Genomic DNA, 17654 nt, shown 5'->3' on the forward strand with positions numbered 1-17654 from the left:
ATTAATAAAGGTCAAAGAATAGCACAGCTTTTGCTTTTACCTTATTATCAGACAAGAAAAACCTTGACTTCTCAAGCTAGGGGCCCCAGAGGATTTGGATCCAGTGATCTGCTTTTTGGGTGCAGGAAATTACAGCTTCTAGATCTTTAAGAGATCTTTTAATTCAAGGAAATAAAATGTCAGGGCTGTTAGATACTGGAGCAGACGTCTCTTGCATTGCTGGAGAAGCTTGGCCCTAGTCCTGGCCGACACGCTTGACCAGTGCCGGCCTGGTAAGAATAGGGTCAGTGCCTTTGGTTGCTGCTGCTGCTGCTAAGTCGCTTCAGTCGTGTCCGACTCTTTGCGACCCCATAGACGGCAGCCCACCAGGCTCCCCTGTCCCTGGGATTCTCTAGGCAAGAATACTGGAGTGGGTTGCCATTTCCTTCTAGAGCTCACAAAGTTTGACATGGTCAGATGAGAAGGGGGCACAAGGCACTTTTTGTCCATATGTAGTTCCTTCACTACCTTTTTCTTTATGGGGGAGAGATACACTATCTCAGATGGGAATGCTTTTATATAGCCCAGATGAAAAGATTGCTAATCAAATGCTGCAAATGAGGTATAATCCTGATAAGGGGCTTGGTAAAGATCAGCAGGGAATTGTTTCGCCATTAGAGGCGGTTCCCAACAAGAATAGAGAAGGCCTGGGATATTCAAATTTATCCTAGAGGCTGTTGCTCTTGCTGCCGACCCTATTACCTGGAAATCTGATGACCCGGTATGGGTGGAGCAATGGCCATTAACAGCTGAAAAGTTACAGGCAGCTGAGGATTTAGTTATGGAACAATTGGCAGCCGGCCATATAGAGCCTTCTAATAGCCCCTGGAATACTCCCATTTTTGTTATTAAGAAAAAATCAGGAAAATGGAGATTGTTACAAGATTTGAGAGCTATAAATGCAACTATGGAAGACATGGGGGCCCTCCAGCCAGGTCTCCCTTCCCCAGTGGCTGCGCCTTTTCAGTATAATGTCATAGTTATAGATCTACAGGATTGTTTCTTTGTCATTCCCCTGGCTGATCAAGATTATAAATGGTTTGGTTTCAGTCTCCCTTCAGCTAATTTTAAACAGCCCTATAGAAGGTTTCAGTGGAAGGTTTTGCCTCAGAGAATGAAAAATAGCCCTACATTGTGTCAGAAATTTGTAGACCAAGCTGTACAAAATGTTAGAGGAAAAGATAAAGATCTATATTTATACATTATATGGATGATATTTTGGCAGCTCATAAGGACAGAGCCTTGTTGCAACAAACTTTATCTGAATTGATTGAGGCCTTGGAAAGCTGAGGTTTAAAGAAAGCTCCAGATAAGATACAAGTAAATCCTCCTTTTTCTTATTTAGGGAGGGTATTAAATACCCATACCAAGAATCATTCCCCTTTGCAGCTGTGGAGAGATCGTTTACTAACTTTAAATGATTTCCAGAAATTATTAGGGGATATTAATTGGATATGCCCACGTTTAAAACCGACTACTGCAGATTTAAAGCCTCTGTTTGATTGCTTAAAAAGTGATCCTAATCCCAGTTCTAAGAGAAAGTTGACTAGTGAGGCAGAGTGGGCTCTTGTTAAAGTGGATCAGGCTTTAAATGATCAATTGATTAGGATTAATATTACCAGAGGATGGGGTTTAATTATTCTCGCCGCAGAGCATACACCTACAGGATGCTTGTGGCAAGAAGGCCCATTGGAATGGCTCCATCTACCAGTGACCCCAAGAAAAATAGTTTTATCTTATCCCAGCTTGGTGGCACAATTAATTATAAAAGGTAGAAAAAGATGTGTGGAACTTTTTGGAAAAGAAGCAGCAAATATAGTGATTCCATTTAATAAGGACCAACTGCAATTTCTTTTACAAAACAGTGATGATTGGCAAGTTGCCCTGATGGATTTCAGGGGTCAAATTTTGTTTCATTTGCCCTCAAGCCCCCTATTGCATTTTTTGAAAACACATCCAGTGATTTTTCCAAAGAAATTTTCTATTCAACCTCTGGAAGAGGCAATTTTGGTTTTCACAGATGGTTCCTCTAATGGTAAAGCAGTCACAATTATTGATGGAAAATCCCATGTTCAGGTAACTGAAGAGACGTCGGCCCAGAGAGCTGAGTTGAGGGCGGTTATTTGGGCTTTTCAACGTTTAAGAGACCACACCTTCAATCTTTTGACTGACTCCCGATATATTGTCAGGTTATTTCCTCATATTGAAACTGCTAATATTCCGGAAAATAAGACTACCATCTTCTCCTTGTTATTTGATTTACAGAAGGAAATTAAGCATAGAGATAAGAAATATTTTGTGGGACATATTAGAGCCCATTCCGGCTTGCCCGGCCCTTTGCATGAAGGAAATGCCTTGGCAGATGCATAAAGTAATTGCTTTAAACTTACACGAAAAGATTGACAAGGCCAAAAATTCTCACAAAATTCATCATCAAAATGCAGCTGGTTTAAGGTATGAATTTCATATCCCTAGGGAAGCAGCTAGACAAATAGTTATGTCCAAATTGCCCAACATTCTGAGGCCTTAGGCCGAATGCTCTCTGGCACATGGATGTAACCCACATCCCGGCCTCTGGAAAACTGTCCTTTGTGTATGTTACCGTGGATACCTCTTCTCATGTTATTACAGCCTCTGCTAGATCAGGTGAAGCAGCAAGAGATGTAATTCAGCACTTGTTTCAGTGCTTTTCCCAAATAGGACTCCCCGAACAGATAAAAACAGATAATGCCCCAGCTTATACTTCTGCTGCTTTTAAGAGATTTTGTCAACAATTTTCTATAGTGCGTTCAACAGGAATACCTTATAATCCCCAAGGCCAAGCCGTAGTGGAAAGGGCGCACCAGACTTTAAAAAGTGAGATAGCTAAATAAAGACAGGGAGAATTTAAATATTCCTCTCCACATCATGTTTTACACCATGCTATGTTTGCAATTAATCATTTTAACGTGGACACACAGGGGCAGACTGCAATGACGAGACACTGGACTCCTAAAGGGGCTACGACTCGGCCTCTGGTTAGGTGGAAAGACCTCCTTCCAGGAGAGTGGAAAGGGCCAGACATACCGCTAACTTGTGGGAGAGGGTATGCCTGTGTGTTTCCACAGGATTCCACTTCTCCTGTTTGGACCCCTGAGGTTACTAAGATCCCTGGGGTCCTGGAGTCCTGGAGTCCGGGACCGAGGAAAGATGGGGAGACCAGAAGCTCATCGAGTCCAGACCTGAGGGAGCCAAGGAAACGCCAAAGGGCCAGTGACCCTTCACCTGAGGCTTCACCGCTAGTACATCGCTTCAGGCACCTGGCGCTTCAGGAGAGACATGCTGATCGAGTTCAACCGTATTCTGCCTCACCTCAAGTACCTTACCTTAAGTATCAGAGCTTAAGTATGATGTCGCCGTCATCGTACTTAAACAACCACCTCCAGCACGGTACCAACTTGGGGCCAGCTAAAACATCTTGCTCAGCGAGCTGAAGAATTAATAGAAAGGGGGAGATATGAGGCCACTCCTATGGTACTCTGCTTGCTGTGTTGGCTTGTCAGCCGAGGCCCTCCAGCTCAGAAAAAGTTCATTGGGCTCATTTGCCTAATCCACCTTCTTTCTAGCCTGTTGATTGGATGAATGAGCCCATTCGTGTTTTTGTTAATGATACTCTTCTTTTGGGCGGGGCTTCCATCTATCCTAATAATGTTAAAACAGTGGTCAGCACTCCCTTCAATTTTTCAGGCGTGTCCGTTTATCCACCTATTTGCTTTGCCATACCTTCCTCTCTACAAGGAGCAGCTCCAGTTTTGAATGGATACATTAGCACTTCCTTGAAAGCATGCTTACTGATTCTCTGAGATGCGATGGCAAGAGAGACTTTTGGTCTTTACAGCTGCTGATGCCAGGGGCACAAGAAAGACTATTTTATGACTTAAAAAAGGCAGCCCCTCATTTAAAGGACTATCCGAGCTGTGCACTCCCCACTTCGGACTCTGATGAACAAGGACTACAGGCCTGGGAAAGCATAAGCAGAATTTCTGGCTTTCCTCGTTGGAAAGAATGCATGTACGCCATAAAGTTATCTATTCCCATTGCTGCCACCAAACATTTTCTGACCGAATGGGGGTGCCCCTATCTTTCAAATCAACGATGGGACTTGATTTATGTAGAACGTTATAGGTCCACATGGAATAATTCATTTCTCCCTATGCCTTTAGTAATTACTAGGTGGCATGCTGATGGATGGGTTCCTCCTTTAGTGAGCTTCGATGGGACGGGTCCCATGCAGCCTGAGTTATGGAAAGGACTGGCTGCCATGGCACCTGTGACTTTACATAGACCTTTAAATGAACAAAGATATATCGTACGGGCCTGCTTGCATTCTCCCTATGCCTTTTTGTTGGCCAGCCATCAGAGTGATTTGGAAGTTTCTGAAGGAGAAACTGTTTACAATGTTATATGTGTGGATTGTTTTATATCAAAGCGTGTTGATGGGAATGATTATAATAATTATAAGGCTGCGATGATTGTAAAGCAGCCACCATATTTGATGGTTCCTGTGAAATTAGAGGGACAATGGTTTGATGATTATGCGTTGAAAGTTTTATATGAACTTAATGGCTTAATTTCTCGACCTAAGAGATTCATTGCAGCTCTGGTTGTGGGAATAACTGCCTTGATTGCCAGAATCGCATCAGTTACAGTTTCTGCTGTTGCGCTGTCAAAAGAATTGCATACGGCCTCGTTTGTCGATCAACTGTCCAAAACTGTCTCCGTAGCTCTTACTATGCAGGAAATTATAGATAAGAAAATAGAAAATAAGGTCAATGCTTTAGAAGAAGCTGTTCTGCTTATGGGGCAAGAAATTACAAATTTAAAAATTAAATTGTCTTTAAGGTGCCATGCTGAATTTAAATGGATGTGCGTTACCCCTCTACAAGTGAATGAGTCCATGCACTCTTGGGAATGCATTAGAAATCATATTTTAGGCATCTAGAATCATTCAGATTTTAGTATTGATATTTCTAAGTTTCATCAAGATATTCAGAATATGAAACAGGCGGAGTCTGACTTTTCCTCTCAATGGCTTTCTAATTCCCTCTTCTAAAATCTGGAGGGGCATCTTTCTACATGGATCCTTTTCTACAACAATGATTAATGCGGCCATGTGCTTATGCCTGTTAGTTCTGATTTGTGTAATAGCCCCGTGCCTTTTCAGGATACTCAGCCGAAGTGTCTCTGCTCTACCTACTGAGTTTTATACCTATGCTCTAAAAAATAAAAAAGGGGGCGATGTCGGGAGCCGTGTTAGGCATTACTGACAAAATGGAGGCACGGCCCCCAGCCCCCTCTCCTCATTCTGCAGGCACGCATCCCGGGATGAAGGAGTTAGGCCTTGTAATTCTGACTTGTCTTTTCCTCTCCTTGGCTGAGTTGACTGAAAAGGAATATTAAGGTGCTTATTGTTCTTAAGAGGAGCATGTGAAGGCACAAAGCCTTCTGCAGTTGTGTTCAGAAAATAATTCATAAAGTTAATTATTAACATTTGTTCAAGGACTTTTACAAAAGAGTGTTCCAGGATGAGCACATAGGCCGTAGCTTGAGGTCATTGGAGGGATTGATATCTGAAGCCTATTTGTGAGGAGAATGTTTATGGCAAAGTTTACTGAATTCAGGGCTTAGAAATAATTAAAATAGTTAGAGGTTAAAGATTTAAGGAATGGTGTAAAGTTAGCATATTTTACTATAGCTTATAGAAGTTAGGACTTTTTAGAGACACTATAGCTAGAAGCCTTTTTGAGAGATAGTGAGCTCAGGATGTTAGGGGCAAACAGGATTTAGGAAGATAAGTAGTAAACTGAGGAATGTAGCATGATTTACAATGTAATCACAAGTTAACTATAGGACACATTAGAAGAGGTAGATAATAGATGACAAGGCTGATTCTGAAAGAATCACTGAAGCAGGAACTCTGAAGAGCAACAATGATTTATGGAGATAATAAATCTGGGAGAGGGGGAACTGAAAATGTCAAACCTCTGGCCTAATATTTTTGTAAAAGTATAAAGGAGAATCTTAAACTTGGAATAAACAGGCGGTCCATAGAAAACTGAGAGGCTGTCTCATTTCTCTTGCCGACAGCATCCATCTTTTCGGGTCGGAACCCTGGTTGCTGGAGCTGGACTCCGGCACTCAGGCACTGAATGCAAACGTCAAAGAGGTAGACTTTGAAGGGAGATTTAGTTCGCAGCTTGTCCACACAAAACTGGGCTGAAGAGCTCCCTTATGTGCACACAGGTGGTGATCAAACATGTTTTTTATCCCCATGTCATGAATAAGAATCCAGATGCACAGAGAGTTGAGTGACTTTACATAGAACCAAAGCTGGTTCACAGCCATCTCCATTAGAACAGCAAGTCTCTCTTACAATCAGAAAGCTTCTGAGAGCTGGAGATAAGAGGTTTGTTCAGGGCCAGCTGGGGTGAGGGAGTGATATCAGATTACAATGCAATCCAGAGTCTTTAAAATAATTGGTCATAAATAGAAGCCAAGAGCTTGCAGAAACTCAAAGAAACATCCTCTGCAGGAGAGCGAGGATGGTAAAGCAAGTCTCTGGGTGGCAGAGAGCATAGAGGCAGAGATACGAGAAAAGAAGCACAGCGGTGTTTTCCTGAGAAAGCTGGTTTCATTTTGTCTTAGCATCTTAAAGGACTTCCTGAGGACAGGCGGCAAAGGAGGATTCAGGCTCAGGGCGCACTAGCAAGAAACACAGGGAGGTGGAGTGGGCGAGTGATCACCCCCGCCCTTCTGTGGTCACCCCTGTTCCAAACACACACTGCTGGGTGCCCACTGTCGACATTGCAGTCTAGATGTACATCCTCATGGGATTTTCTTCCCACTCAGGCAGACAGGCCAGGCTAGAAGCTACTTCCTTCTCGACGGGCCAGCCCCAGGCCTCAAAGAACGGAGCCAGGTTCTTCTGCACCTTTTCAGAGAACTTCCTCACCCACAGGTTCATCTTGCCAGGGTTGTCATTGGGGATGTCAGAGAGGGTCTGGTACTCAGCAAAGAGCTGGGTGAACGGCTCCCACCCAAAGGCCTCCTGGAGCTGGAAAAGGAGGAAGGGGCAGAATGAGGTGTAAGTCTGTGAAATACTGCAGCATGCATGTTCACGAGTGTATCTCATTTCCTGTGATTTCTGTGTATGTGTTAAGTCGCTTCAGTTGTGTCCAACTCTTTGCCATTCCATGGAGTGCAGGCTCCCCCGTCCATGGGATTCTCCAGGCAAGAATACTGGAATGGGTTGCCATTTCCTTCTCCAGGGGATCTTCCTGACCCAGGGATTGAACTCGCATCTCTTACATCTCCCGCACTGGCAATGGGTTCTTTACCATCAGCGCCACCTGGAAGCCATTGCTAGCTTTGCTTCTTTACTCGCCCCTATCTCCCCATCTCACTTCTGATCATAAACAAGATCCTGTTGGCTCATTCCACTTTTTGGTCACAAACCCTGTACCCTTTGAATCTAGTAGGGGGCTACACAAGAAACCTAACTGTGAAAAGAGGTAAACCCTCAACAAATGACACTTATCTCTGTTATCTGTAATTTCTTTAATTAAAAAGAAGTAGTATTCTCAGTTCCCAAGTGTTTTCTTGACTTAGGCATCAGATAGATTTGAGCTCGATTGAGATGGGAATTTGGTCCCCAAATCTGGGAACTTAAAATATCTTTCAGACATAATAAAATCTTTTTTTTTTTTTTTCTTGTTTTTCAAGCCATCTCAGACCTGTGACTATTTTCAAGGCTACCGTTTTTCTCTATAGGACACTGCTTTTGGAGCAAAACAAGAAATTAGCAGGCACGTCACAAGCGGTTCAACATATGAGTGACTCATACTTCATAGGGAAGAACCTACCTGAAAGCCATGGGTAGGAAACTCTTATTTGCTAAGATTATAGAAAGTTTTGATTCCTTGGTGGCTCTGACAGTAAAGGGTCTGCTGTAATGTGGGAGACCTGAGTTCTATCCCTGGGTTGGGAAGATCCTCTGGAGAAGGAAATGACAACCCACTCCAGTATTCTTGCCTAGAGAATCCCATGGACAGGGGAGCCTGGTGGGCTACAGTCCATGGGGTTGCAAAGGGTCAAACATGACTGAGCGACTTCACTTTCACTTTCCACAGAAATTTAGAGCTAGCAGTGATCTTGGGGTTTCCAAGATCTCCTCCTTTTCTGGAGGAGAATCCTCTGAGTCTGGGGTATGAAACCGCAGGGACAGGTGCGCTTTGATCAGCTTCCCTGTGATCTCACGGCTGTGTCCTCACGGACGTGGCCTTGTGAGTCCTCCTGCTCATCTCTATTAATACATCACCACACCGAACATATTATTACACATATAACATTATGAAACATCTGCAGTGTGTCAGGTACTGCGCTAGGCCAAAATGATTAGGGCTCTCGTCCTTCTGGAGGTCCCTGGTCAACCCGAGAGACGGATGTGTAAGTAAACACATTACAAAAGAGGCTGGCTTGTCCAGGAGATGATGTCGGGAGAAGAGGACAAGAGAGCTGAGTTCGGACAGGTGATGTGACAGGAAACAGACAAGACGTTCAGCACATTTCAGCTGCAGGAGAGAAGCATGGGGAGACCAGAAGCCGAATCGGCAAATGAGTTCCTAGTGGGAAGCGGCTCCGTAAACTGCAGGATAATTAAGGAGGTGGGAAACTGGGAGCTGGAGTGTTGGTGAAGGTCTGATGATGAACGGCCTTCGACACCTATCTAAGCATTTCCCCTTTCTTCTGAATGTGAAGGAGCACACTCGAGGGACTTAACCATGGAATATTCAGATTATTTTGGAGTTGGTGTGGAAGGTGGATCGAAGGTGGTTGAAGCAAGATGGGGGAAAAACTTAAGAGGCTTTTGGAGCGGACAGGAGGATGCAAAGGATCTGGGCTAAGGCAACGGCAGGAGGAAAGAAGGGAAGAAGACCTACCGCAGGTGGAGAAAACAGAAGGTGCCCATCTGTCCTGAGACCAAGTCTTGGACTCCAGGATGAGAGGTCTCCCCAGAGCTTTTGCAGAATGATACTCATGGTGAGTGGGTCAGCAGGTAGAGAGGAATGAGGGCTTTGCCTTACACTTCAGTCGCAACTACCATGTGGGGTCTGTTTCCCTGCAATCCTCAGATTGGCTCTAGAAGAATCCAGATCTGATACAATGCAGTTATCTCATTGACTGGGGCTGTCTCTCACTCAGATCTTCAGAAAATGAATGAAAAAAGAAAAATCAAAGTGAGGGTTTGGATGTGCAAAAGCCTGGGCTTGTCACTCCTGACCATAGGTTCTGGGCCCATCATTTAAATGTGTGATGTTTGTCAGGATGCTTAGACTCTCTGACTCAGTGTGGCTGTGAAATGTGAGCCATGACCATTATTTAGAGGGTCATAGCAGACAGGGCAGGAGATCTGACTAGGGCGTGGCTTTCACAGCTTGAAAATATTAAACTTCAAAGCAGGATGGGAGAGGGGAAAGGGATTTCTGCTTATGTCACAGGAAATCAACTCACTTTGAGACTTTGGTGTTCTTCTGTTGGGTTGGTTATTTACTTATTCATTCTGAAGACACTTTGGCTTCAAGTGGGTGGTGGAAACCTGACAATTTCGTTGACAGTTACCTCCTAAGAGGTCTTCTTGTGATGCAGTTGCCCCTCACACTATGAAGGGATGCAACACTCACTTGACCCCATAAAACTAAGGTGAGAGAAAGCAAAGCAAGACAATCACCATTTCCAAGGCACTCGTTAGGGGTCAAAGGACAAGCCAGTGAGTGGGAGAGACATGACTCAGTCTCAAGGGTGTTTTACTCAGAGTATCTGCTCTTGCCTGATATACCCAGAGACTGTATGTCTCTCTAGTTATTTTTTTCTCATAATAGTTGTCATTTTCTCTTACATACACAAAAGCACAGGATGTGAGTGGGGCAGGTGTCATTATCTGCATTTTAGAGATATTTGACCTGAGAGGCACCACCCCACAGCCAGGGAAGGTGGTGGGCAGGCTGGTGGGGGTGGAAAGGACTTGGAGAGTTCCTGAGATCTGGGATGCCCCATGATGGAGGGTCTGGGGGCACCCATCTCCCTGAATTTCTGCTCAGTACCTGCAGATATGTTTCCAGAGCTGTCCACACTTTCCAGTCGCACAGGGGGGCTCCCTTCTCCAGGTGTGTTTTGATCCTATTCTCCCGTTCTGGAGGGCTCAGAGCGGGGTGGGCCTGAGCCCTGGGGATGCCCAGGACCGTCTCGTGCACATACACCGACCACAGGTTGCAGGTGGCCTCGGTGGTGTGCGGGGGGAACTCCCACTGCTCCCGCTGCTGGTTGTGGCCCAGCTCGTGCACGGGGCCCCAGAGCCCGCGGCTTCTCATGCCCGTCTCATCGATGAGCTCCGACACTGACTCCAGGTGGCACATGATGGGGTAGCCCGAGTGCATCCAGCCTGGGAACACAAAGGCAGAATGAGGCACGGGGGGAGGGTCCACCCAAACCCATCTCCCTTCGTTCCTCTCCACTGGGTAACTTTTCCTCACCATCCTGCCTGCACCCGATAATTCCAGAATCTCCCTGCTGACTTAGAAAGCTGATGCCCCCCTTGACTTGGTCCAAAGAGTGCCCAGCCTCCTTCCCATACTTCCACTCTGGAGTTACGCCTCCCGCTTTCTCTTGCCCCAAAGAATATTAATTCTTTACATAGCCATTCCCACTATAATTCAGTGCTTCCTTTCGTGTGAGTTTCCTTTGCATGCTAGTCTGCAACATTAGGTCTTGTATCCAAATCTGAGATCCTTGAGGCTAGGCAGTGTTATTCCTTCTCTTGTAGAAACCACTGTTGTCCAAATTCAACAATGCTTTTTAACAATGAAAATCTTGCCCTTTGTTAAAAGATTACAAATATGGCCAAAGGAATTTTTTTGAATTTTTCCCCCTTTTTTTAAGCAAAAGATGTCCTTCTTTTCTCTGCTGCTGCTGCTAAGTCACTTCAGTCGTGTCCGACTCTGTGGGACCCCATAGACAGCAGCCCACCAGGCTCCCCTGTCCCTGGGATTCTCCAGGCAAGAACACTGGAGTGGGTTGCCATTTCCTTCTCCAAAGCATGAAAGTGAAAAGTGAAAGTGAAGTCACTCAGTCGTGTCCGACTCTTAGTGACCCCATGGACTGCAGCCCACCAGGCTCCTCCATCCATGGGATTTTTCCAGGCAAGAGTACTGGAGTGGGGTGCCATTGCCTTTTCTCTAAACCACTAATTACTTAGTATTAAGTCTTTTTACCCCCTCTTTTCATTGCAAATCTGAATTATGGTTGAAGGAGATATCTCAGAGGTTATAATCTCTCCTTGAAAGAATCCTCACCAGCATCTTGAAGTCCTAGTACCAGTTTTTCTGAGACTGTTCCACCCTTCTGTGAATTCTTACCCTGTAGGTGAACATGATTTACCTTTTTGCATGTAAACATCTTTTCATCTCCATGTCTTCAATGTAGTTTTCTCCCCTTACTTTACTGTTAAAATTATGCCTTACACATATTAGATATTTTAAAAGGCAAAATAAAAGTCAGCAGAAAGGAAGCAATAACAAAGATCAGACAGAAAATAACTAAAATAGAGTCAAAAACAATGGAAAAGATCAATAAATCCAAGAGCTGGTTTTTTGAAAGGACAGTCAACAAACTCTGGCCAGGCTCAGGAGAAGAGCAAGTGGACCCAAGTAAACAAAGTAACAAATGGTATTTCTCCCACAGAGATACAAAAAATCCTAAGAGAATCACCAGTCCAGGTTTGATGCAGGATACAGGATGCTTGGGGCTGGTGCACTGGGATGACCCAGAGGGATGGTATGGGGAGGGAGGTGGGAGGGGGGTTCAGGATTGGGAACATGTATACACCCGTGGTGGATTCATGTTGATGTATGGCAAAACCAATACAATATTGTAAAGTAATTAGCCTCCAATTAAAATAAATAAATTTTAAAAAAGGAGGGGGAAAAAAAGAATACTATGAACAGTTACATGCCAACAACCTGGACAAGAAGAAATGGACAAATTTCTTGGACCAGTTTCTAGAAACACACAGCCTGTGCAAACTGCGACAAGAAGAAACAGACAATTTGAACAGATCACTCACTCACTAAAAGTGAAACAGAATCGATATATAGAAAAATACCTCGGTACAAACAAAAAGTCCAGGACTGGATGGCTTCACTGAGGAACTCTACCCAACAAACACAGTAGAATTTATACCGATCCTTCTCAAACTCCCAAAAGACCGAAGCAGACAGAATCCACCCAAAACCATTCTAGGAAGCTGTCATCACTCTGATACCGAAACCAGACAAGGACACTACAGAAAGGAAGGAAGAAAGAATGAAAGAAAGAAAACAACAGGCCCAAAGAAATGCAAAATAGTAAAGAAAAGGTGTCTACCCGCTAGGAGCATCCCTCTGGAGCACCTACCGGCTGAGATCTGCACATCAGCAACAATCCTCTCTGGACGGCGGAAAGGGAAGGGCTGGGCCGCCAGCCTGGCTATAGCCTCCATCATCTCATCCCAGAGGCGGAGCAAGGGCTCTGGGTCCTCCAGGGCCCGCAGGTCTGCAGTCGGCACCGTCAAGATGATGTTGTCTGTCGCCAGCTCTCCCCAGGGAGCCGGGCTCTCCTGAATACAGCTCCTCCACGCCTCCAGGGATGTCTCACCTAGGCATAAACATCACGGAACCGTCCCCCACTTCCTCCACCTCCCTTGAACTGACCAGGAGGAGGACACTGAGATAAGGGACGATTACCATGCACGACTACATGCTGTGCAGAGAAGGATGGGCCCCCAGACCCTCCCCTCTGTTCTGCCCTGAAGTCTCCATGGACACAGGGATTTCTCATTGCTGCCTCCACTGCCATCTCCAGCAGTCCCTTCTCCTCCTGTCCACCAATCCTTTCGCCTCCGCTCCTTGGCAACCAGCCCACAACTACACAGCATTCCCTGCTCTCCTCCTCCCCTCCACGTTCAGTCCACTCACCCAGCTTGTAATACGGGGCAGGCACAGCCCTCTTGATGGTGATGGACATGGGCCCCAGGTTACAGCCCGTGGGCACGATGACGTAGAGAAGGCCGCCCCAGAGGTTGGAGACCAACTGTTCGGTCCTGTCCATATGGCACTGGTGAGTCACCACAGGGGCTCGAGACAGCTTGCTGGCACTCATCAAGTTGTCGGTGTGGCAGCCAATCTGTAACTGGAAAGGGAATTGCACCATGCTGGTTCCCTGGGCTGTGGTTGCGGGGTTGTGTGTGGGAGGTTCTGAGAAAACTCCAGCCTCCCCTTTCTGTAAGTGGTGCATGCAAACCATGAGATGGTAGCACTCTAAAAGTCATATGCACTGAACGGTACGTAGAATCATATTTCTAGGGATTTAAACAGCTCCACAGTGGACTGACTTCCCTGGTAGCTCAGTAGGTAAAGAATTTGCCTGCAGAACAGGAGACCTAGGTTCGATCCCTGGGTTGGGAAGATCCCCTGGAGAAGGAAATCCCATGGACAGAGGAGCCTACCGGGCTACAGTGCATGGGATCGCAAGTTGGACATGACTTAGCGACTAAACCACCACCACCACCACAGTGGACCACCATCAGGCAGACCAGACATAACCCTGAGGCTGATATTGATTAGCAGCTCATGGTGCCTCTGTACTAGACAGAACCTGGGCTCCTACACCAGGGATCAAGCCCCTGAGGCGGTTCTGATGCTGGGAATAAGGCAGAGGGAATCCTTGGCCGCCCTTCGTGCCAGACAGGAGGCCCATCAGACACAGTGGGACATGGGATGAGGGCTCATCCCAGCCTCCCTTCCTGCTCAGACAGAGTGCATCTCGTCTGGAGGCCTGGGTCTGCTTTTCTCAGGGTTACTGCAAGTGAGCGCGAGAAGGGAGACTGACCCCCAAGAGACCCTAATTGTGGTAGGAAGTGACCCTCAGAATTGAGGCAGGAGCAATTTTAATTTGGCATCATGGTCTATGTTTGTGAGTGATGGGGTTATGCACACCCTTTAGAGATGAAGGTAAAGATGTAAAACCCAGAAAGGCCGGGCCGGGGAAATGCCTGCGGTTCAGAATATGTCCGGTGTCCTTTCCCCCACATTCCCGTCGGAACGTAGAGAGCTGAGGGCTTGTCTTAGAGGACTCGGTCTGAGGGGAGGAGCTCTACACACGCACTCAGTTGGGTCCTCCTCTCTGCGACCCCATGGACTGCAGCCTGCCAGGCTCCTCTGTGTCCATGGGATTTTTCCAGGCCAGACTACTGGGAGCGGGTAGCCATTTCCTTCTGCAGGGAGTCACTCCCTTAGGCTCCCAGAAGCTTAGCTGCTTCACCTGTAACGTGGATAGGACGATGCCTTCCTGCACTCTGGCAGAAGAGCAGTGAGCTGGATGAGAATGAAAGGAGGCAGTGGCGGGGTCCGAGCCTTACCTTCAGGCCGGCACAGGCTGCAGCTTCACACAAGCAGACTTCTGTAAGTTGTCCGTTTGGGAGGTAAAGCCCTGTACTCATCCAGGCATCATCGCCTGGGTGACAAAAGGCACAGCAAAGGCTGAGTTATTCCCCTGCTCCGCACCTCGCAGCACCTCCCAGAGGTACAGCCCTGCCCTGCACACCTCAGCTCATCCATGCTTCCTGCCTGAAGCCCACCTAAGCCCAGGGCAGAACCCCACTCCCATCTCCTTGAAAGTGCCTGATGGAGAAAGGAACTGGCCCACCGAACCTTCAGCCCCTACAAGATCCCACGGAGCCCACGAGCCCCCCCGCCTGTCCCCCGCCAGGCCCCTGGTGGCCTACTTGGGTTGCGTGCATTGATCTCCACTGTGTGTTCTGATGGGCACAGATTGGAGCTGCAGGACCAGGCTCCAAGCCCCTGTGCCAGCTCGGAGCAGTCAGTGCCAGAGCGCGCCAGCTCTGTGGCCAGGCAGAGCACCACCGCCTCACAGGAATCACCGGCCACCGGGTTCTCCCGGCTCACAGCTGGGAACCCCGAAAGACGCAGCCGCAGCTGCTTCCTCAGGAGCCGGTGCAGGGAGGCATAGGCAGGGACCCCCTCTGCGGGAATCTGGAGGAAGGCGGCTCCATCCACTCTCAGTTTCGCCAGCCAGTTCTTCTCCAAGTTGCCACCCTCGAGGTTCAAGGTAGCCTGGAATTCAGACAGCGCCTTGCGGAAGTGGTAGTTCAGGCTGTCGGCGGAAGGGACCGGGAAACAGCCCGGGTCCAGGGTCCAAGGTAGGATGCTGAGGCCAAAGCTGTTCAGTATGACGTTACCGGGGAAATCAGCCAACGCGGAGCGGCCGGGGTTCTGGGAGGCCCACCACCAGGCGTGGCCCCCGATCAGCAAGCCACCCCCCTCGGCCACGAACTCCTGCAGCTGCTTAGCCTCCTTGTCGCTGTAAGCTGTACAGCAGTAGACGCACACGCCACTTGTCAGATGGGGCTCAAGACTGCACTCAAGACCATGCTCCAACAGCAGGGTGTGCAGTTTTTCTAGACTGGTGTTCACCCCAACTTTGCCTGTCTGGCCTTTGGCCAGCCAGCGCACAGCATTGAGTAAAAAGGGTCCCAAACTGGGAGCAGAGAGCATGCCCTCATGGGCAGCCAGGACCACCCGGCCCCGGCCATAGCGGGCAGCTGCCAGGAAGCAGCGGAGAGAGGCATCTAAGCCCAGGGGGAAGGCCAGGGCCCCGTGCACCAGCAGCTGCGAGGGGAGTCCCTTCGTCCCGATGTCGAGCTCCGAGATCCCTTCCAGGAGCTGCTGCTGATCCTGCCTGAGGTCCTCCCCACACCTGGAAAAGGAACAAAGGGGCTGCTCTCGGATGCGGAACCACTGAGACCGGCTCACTGAATACAGAAATCTGGAAGGGCAGGAGGTTACACAGTTCACAGCAATTTTCTCACTCTCATTAATAACACTGGAGATTTGAGTCACTCGTGTGACGCACTTTATTGCAGTGGTCTGGAACTGAACTCACAGTATCTCTGAGGTAAGCTTACTATTGAACATAGAAATGAATGAAGTTAAAAAGTACCTCTATTCTTCAGAGTAACATTTTTGTAAAGAAGGCAGTATAGAACATCAAATCCCATTCTCCACATGCTAGCTCTGATCTAGGAATGTGTTACAAGTAAACTCTTCATACTACACTTGAAGATTTATACACTCTTTTTAAAGGGCTTCCCAGGTGGTGCTAGTGGTAAAGAACCCACCTGCCAATGCAGGAGACATAGGAGACAGGGGTTCAATCCTTGGGTCGAGATCCTGCCATGCCTGCAGGAGGGCACAGCGACCCGCTCCAGTATTCTTGCCTGAAGAATCCCATGGACAGAGGAGCCTGGTGGGCTACAGTCCACAGGATCACAAAGAGCCAGACACGACTGATGTGACTTAGCGTGCACTCTTTTTAAAAAGTGCCACTTAAATATGATGACTGCATTTACTACTTGTTACTGAGAAAAAGAAAGCTGACTGCCGAAGGATTACTGCTTTTGAACTGTGGTGTTGGAGAAGACTCTTGAAAGTCCCTTGGACTGCAAGGAGATCCAACCAGTCCATCCTAAAGGAAACCAGTCCTGAATATTCATTGGAAGGATTGATGCTGAAGCTGAAACTCCAATCCTTTGGCCACCTGATGTGAAGAACTGACTCATTGGAAAAGACCCTGATGCTGGGAAAGATTGAGGGCAGGAGGAGAAGGGGATGACAGAGGATGAGATGGTTGGATGGTATCACCGACTTGATGGACATGAGTTTGAGTGGACTCCGGGAGTTGGTGATGGGCAGGGAAGCCTGGCATGCTGCAGTCCATGGGGTTGCAAAGATTTGGACACAACTGAGTGACTGAACTGAACACACAGAGGGGGCTGACTCACGTGCCATAGTTTGCCAAACTCTGATGTAGAATCTAGATCAAACTTCTAATTTACAAGAAATATAGGGAACAAAGGACTTTATTCAACTTCACGATAGGGATTCAGTCAGCAAAACACAGACTTTTTTCAAGGAAACACATTCTATACTATGGGTAAACTGTTCAGGACAAAGTACCTAGTTTCCTTAAGAAAAAAACAGCAAGAGATAAAAAGATTGGAAAGAAAACTCAGTATTATATGAGACATAGAAGTCATATCAAGCTATCAAAATATTTGGGTTTTAATAAAAGATCAAAAAACTGTGAAAAAATAAGACCATTATGGAAATGGATAATGACATTAAGAAATTATTACTTCTTTTAGATGTGATACCTTCTGGTTATGTTTTCAAAACATAAACAAAACAAAAGGTACTTCAGATTCTGTGGCAGAGATGAAAAATGTAGGCGTAGATGAAGAAAAACAAGAAAACAGGTTTAGTTTGCTGGATAGGAGTCCTTGGGAACTATTAAGAGGAATTAGTTGGTGAGATTTACCTGTTTGTCCCTCAGACTTAAAGAGAAGTTGGAATGAATCAGATCCACCCTGGTTCTCTGAATAACTCATCACCTCCCAACCTTTTCAGAGGGAACCAAGTCTAAGCGTGCCAGGCCTTGGGGCTGAGGACACTGCTAACTACTTTCTA

General features: G+C 46.9%; 1 protein-coding gene across 6 annotated transcripts in view; it reads right to left on the reverse strand.

Annotated features, from left to right (window-relative positions):
- Positions 1-5994: 5994 nt before the first annotated feature.
- TCAF2 (TRPM8 channel associated factor 2) overlaps positions 5995-17654 on the reverse strand; it is a 34674-nt gene continuing 23014 nt past the window's right edge. For 5 of the 6 annotated variants that reach the window (XM_005205822.5, NM_001101924.1, XM_005205821.5 and 2 more), the window contains 6 exon segments: positions 14894-15885; positions 14528-14622; positions 13086-13299; positions 12526-12765; positions 10179-10516; positions 5995-7132 (listed from right to left, as the gene is read on the reverse strand). In XM_005205822.5, coding sequence (XP_005205879.1) covers positions 6890-7132; positions 10179-10516; positions 12526-12765; positions 13086-13299; positions 14528-14622; positions 14894-15885 — 2122 coding nt within the window. In that variant the 3' untranslated portion in view covers positions 5995-6889. 6 annotated transcript variants of the gene reach the window in all.

Source organism: Bos taurus, chromosome 4 (genome assembly GCF_002263795.3).
Source record: "Bos taurus isolate L1 Dominette 01449 registration number 42190680 breed Hereford chromosome 4, ARS-UCD2.0, whole genome shotgun sequence".
In the NCBI taxonomy this organism is placed as follows: Eukaryota; Metazoa; Chordata; class Mammalia; order Artiodactyla; family Bovidae; genus Bos; species Bos taurus.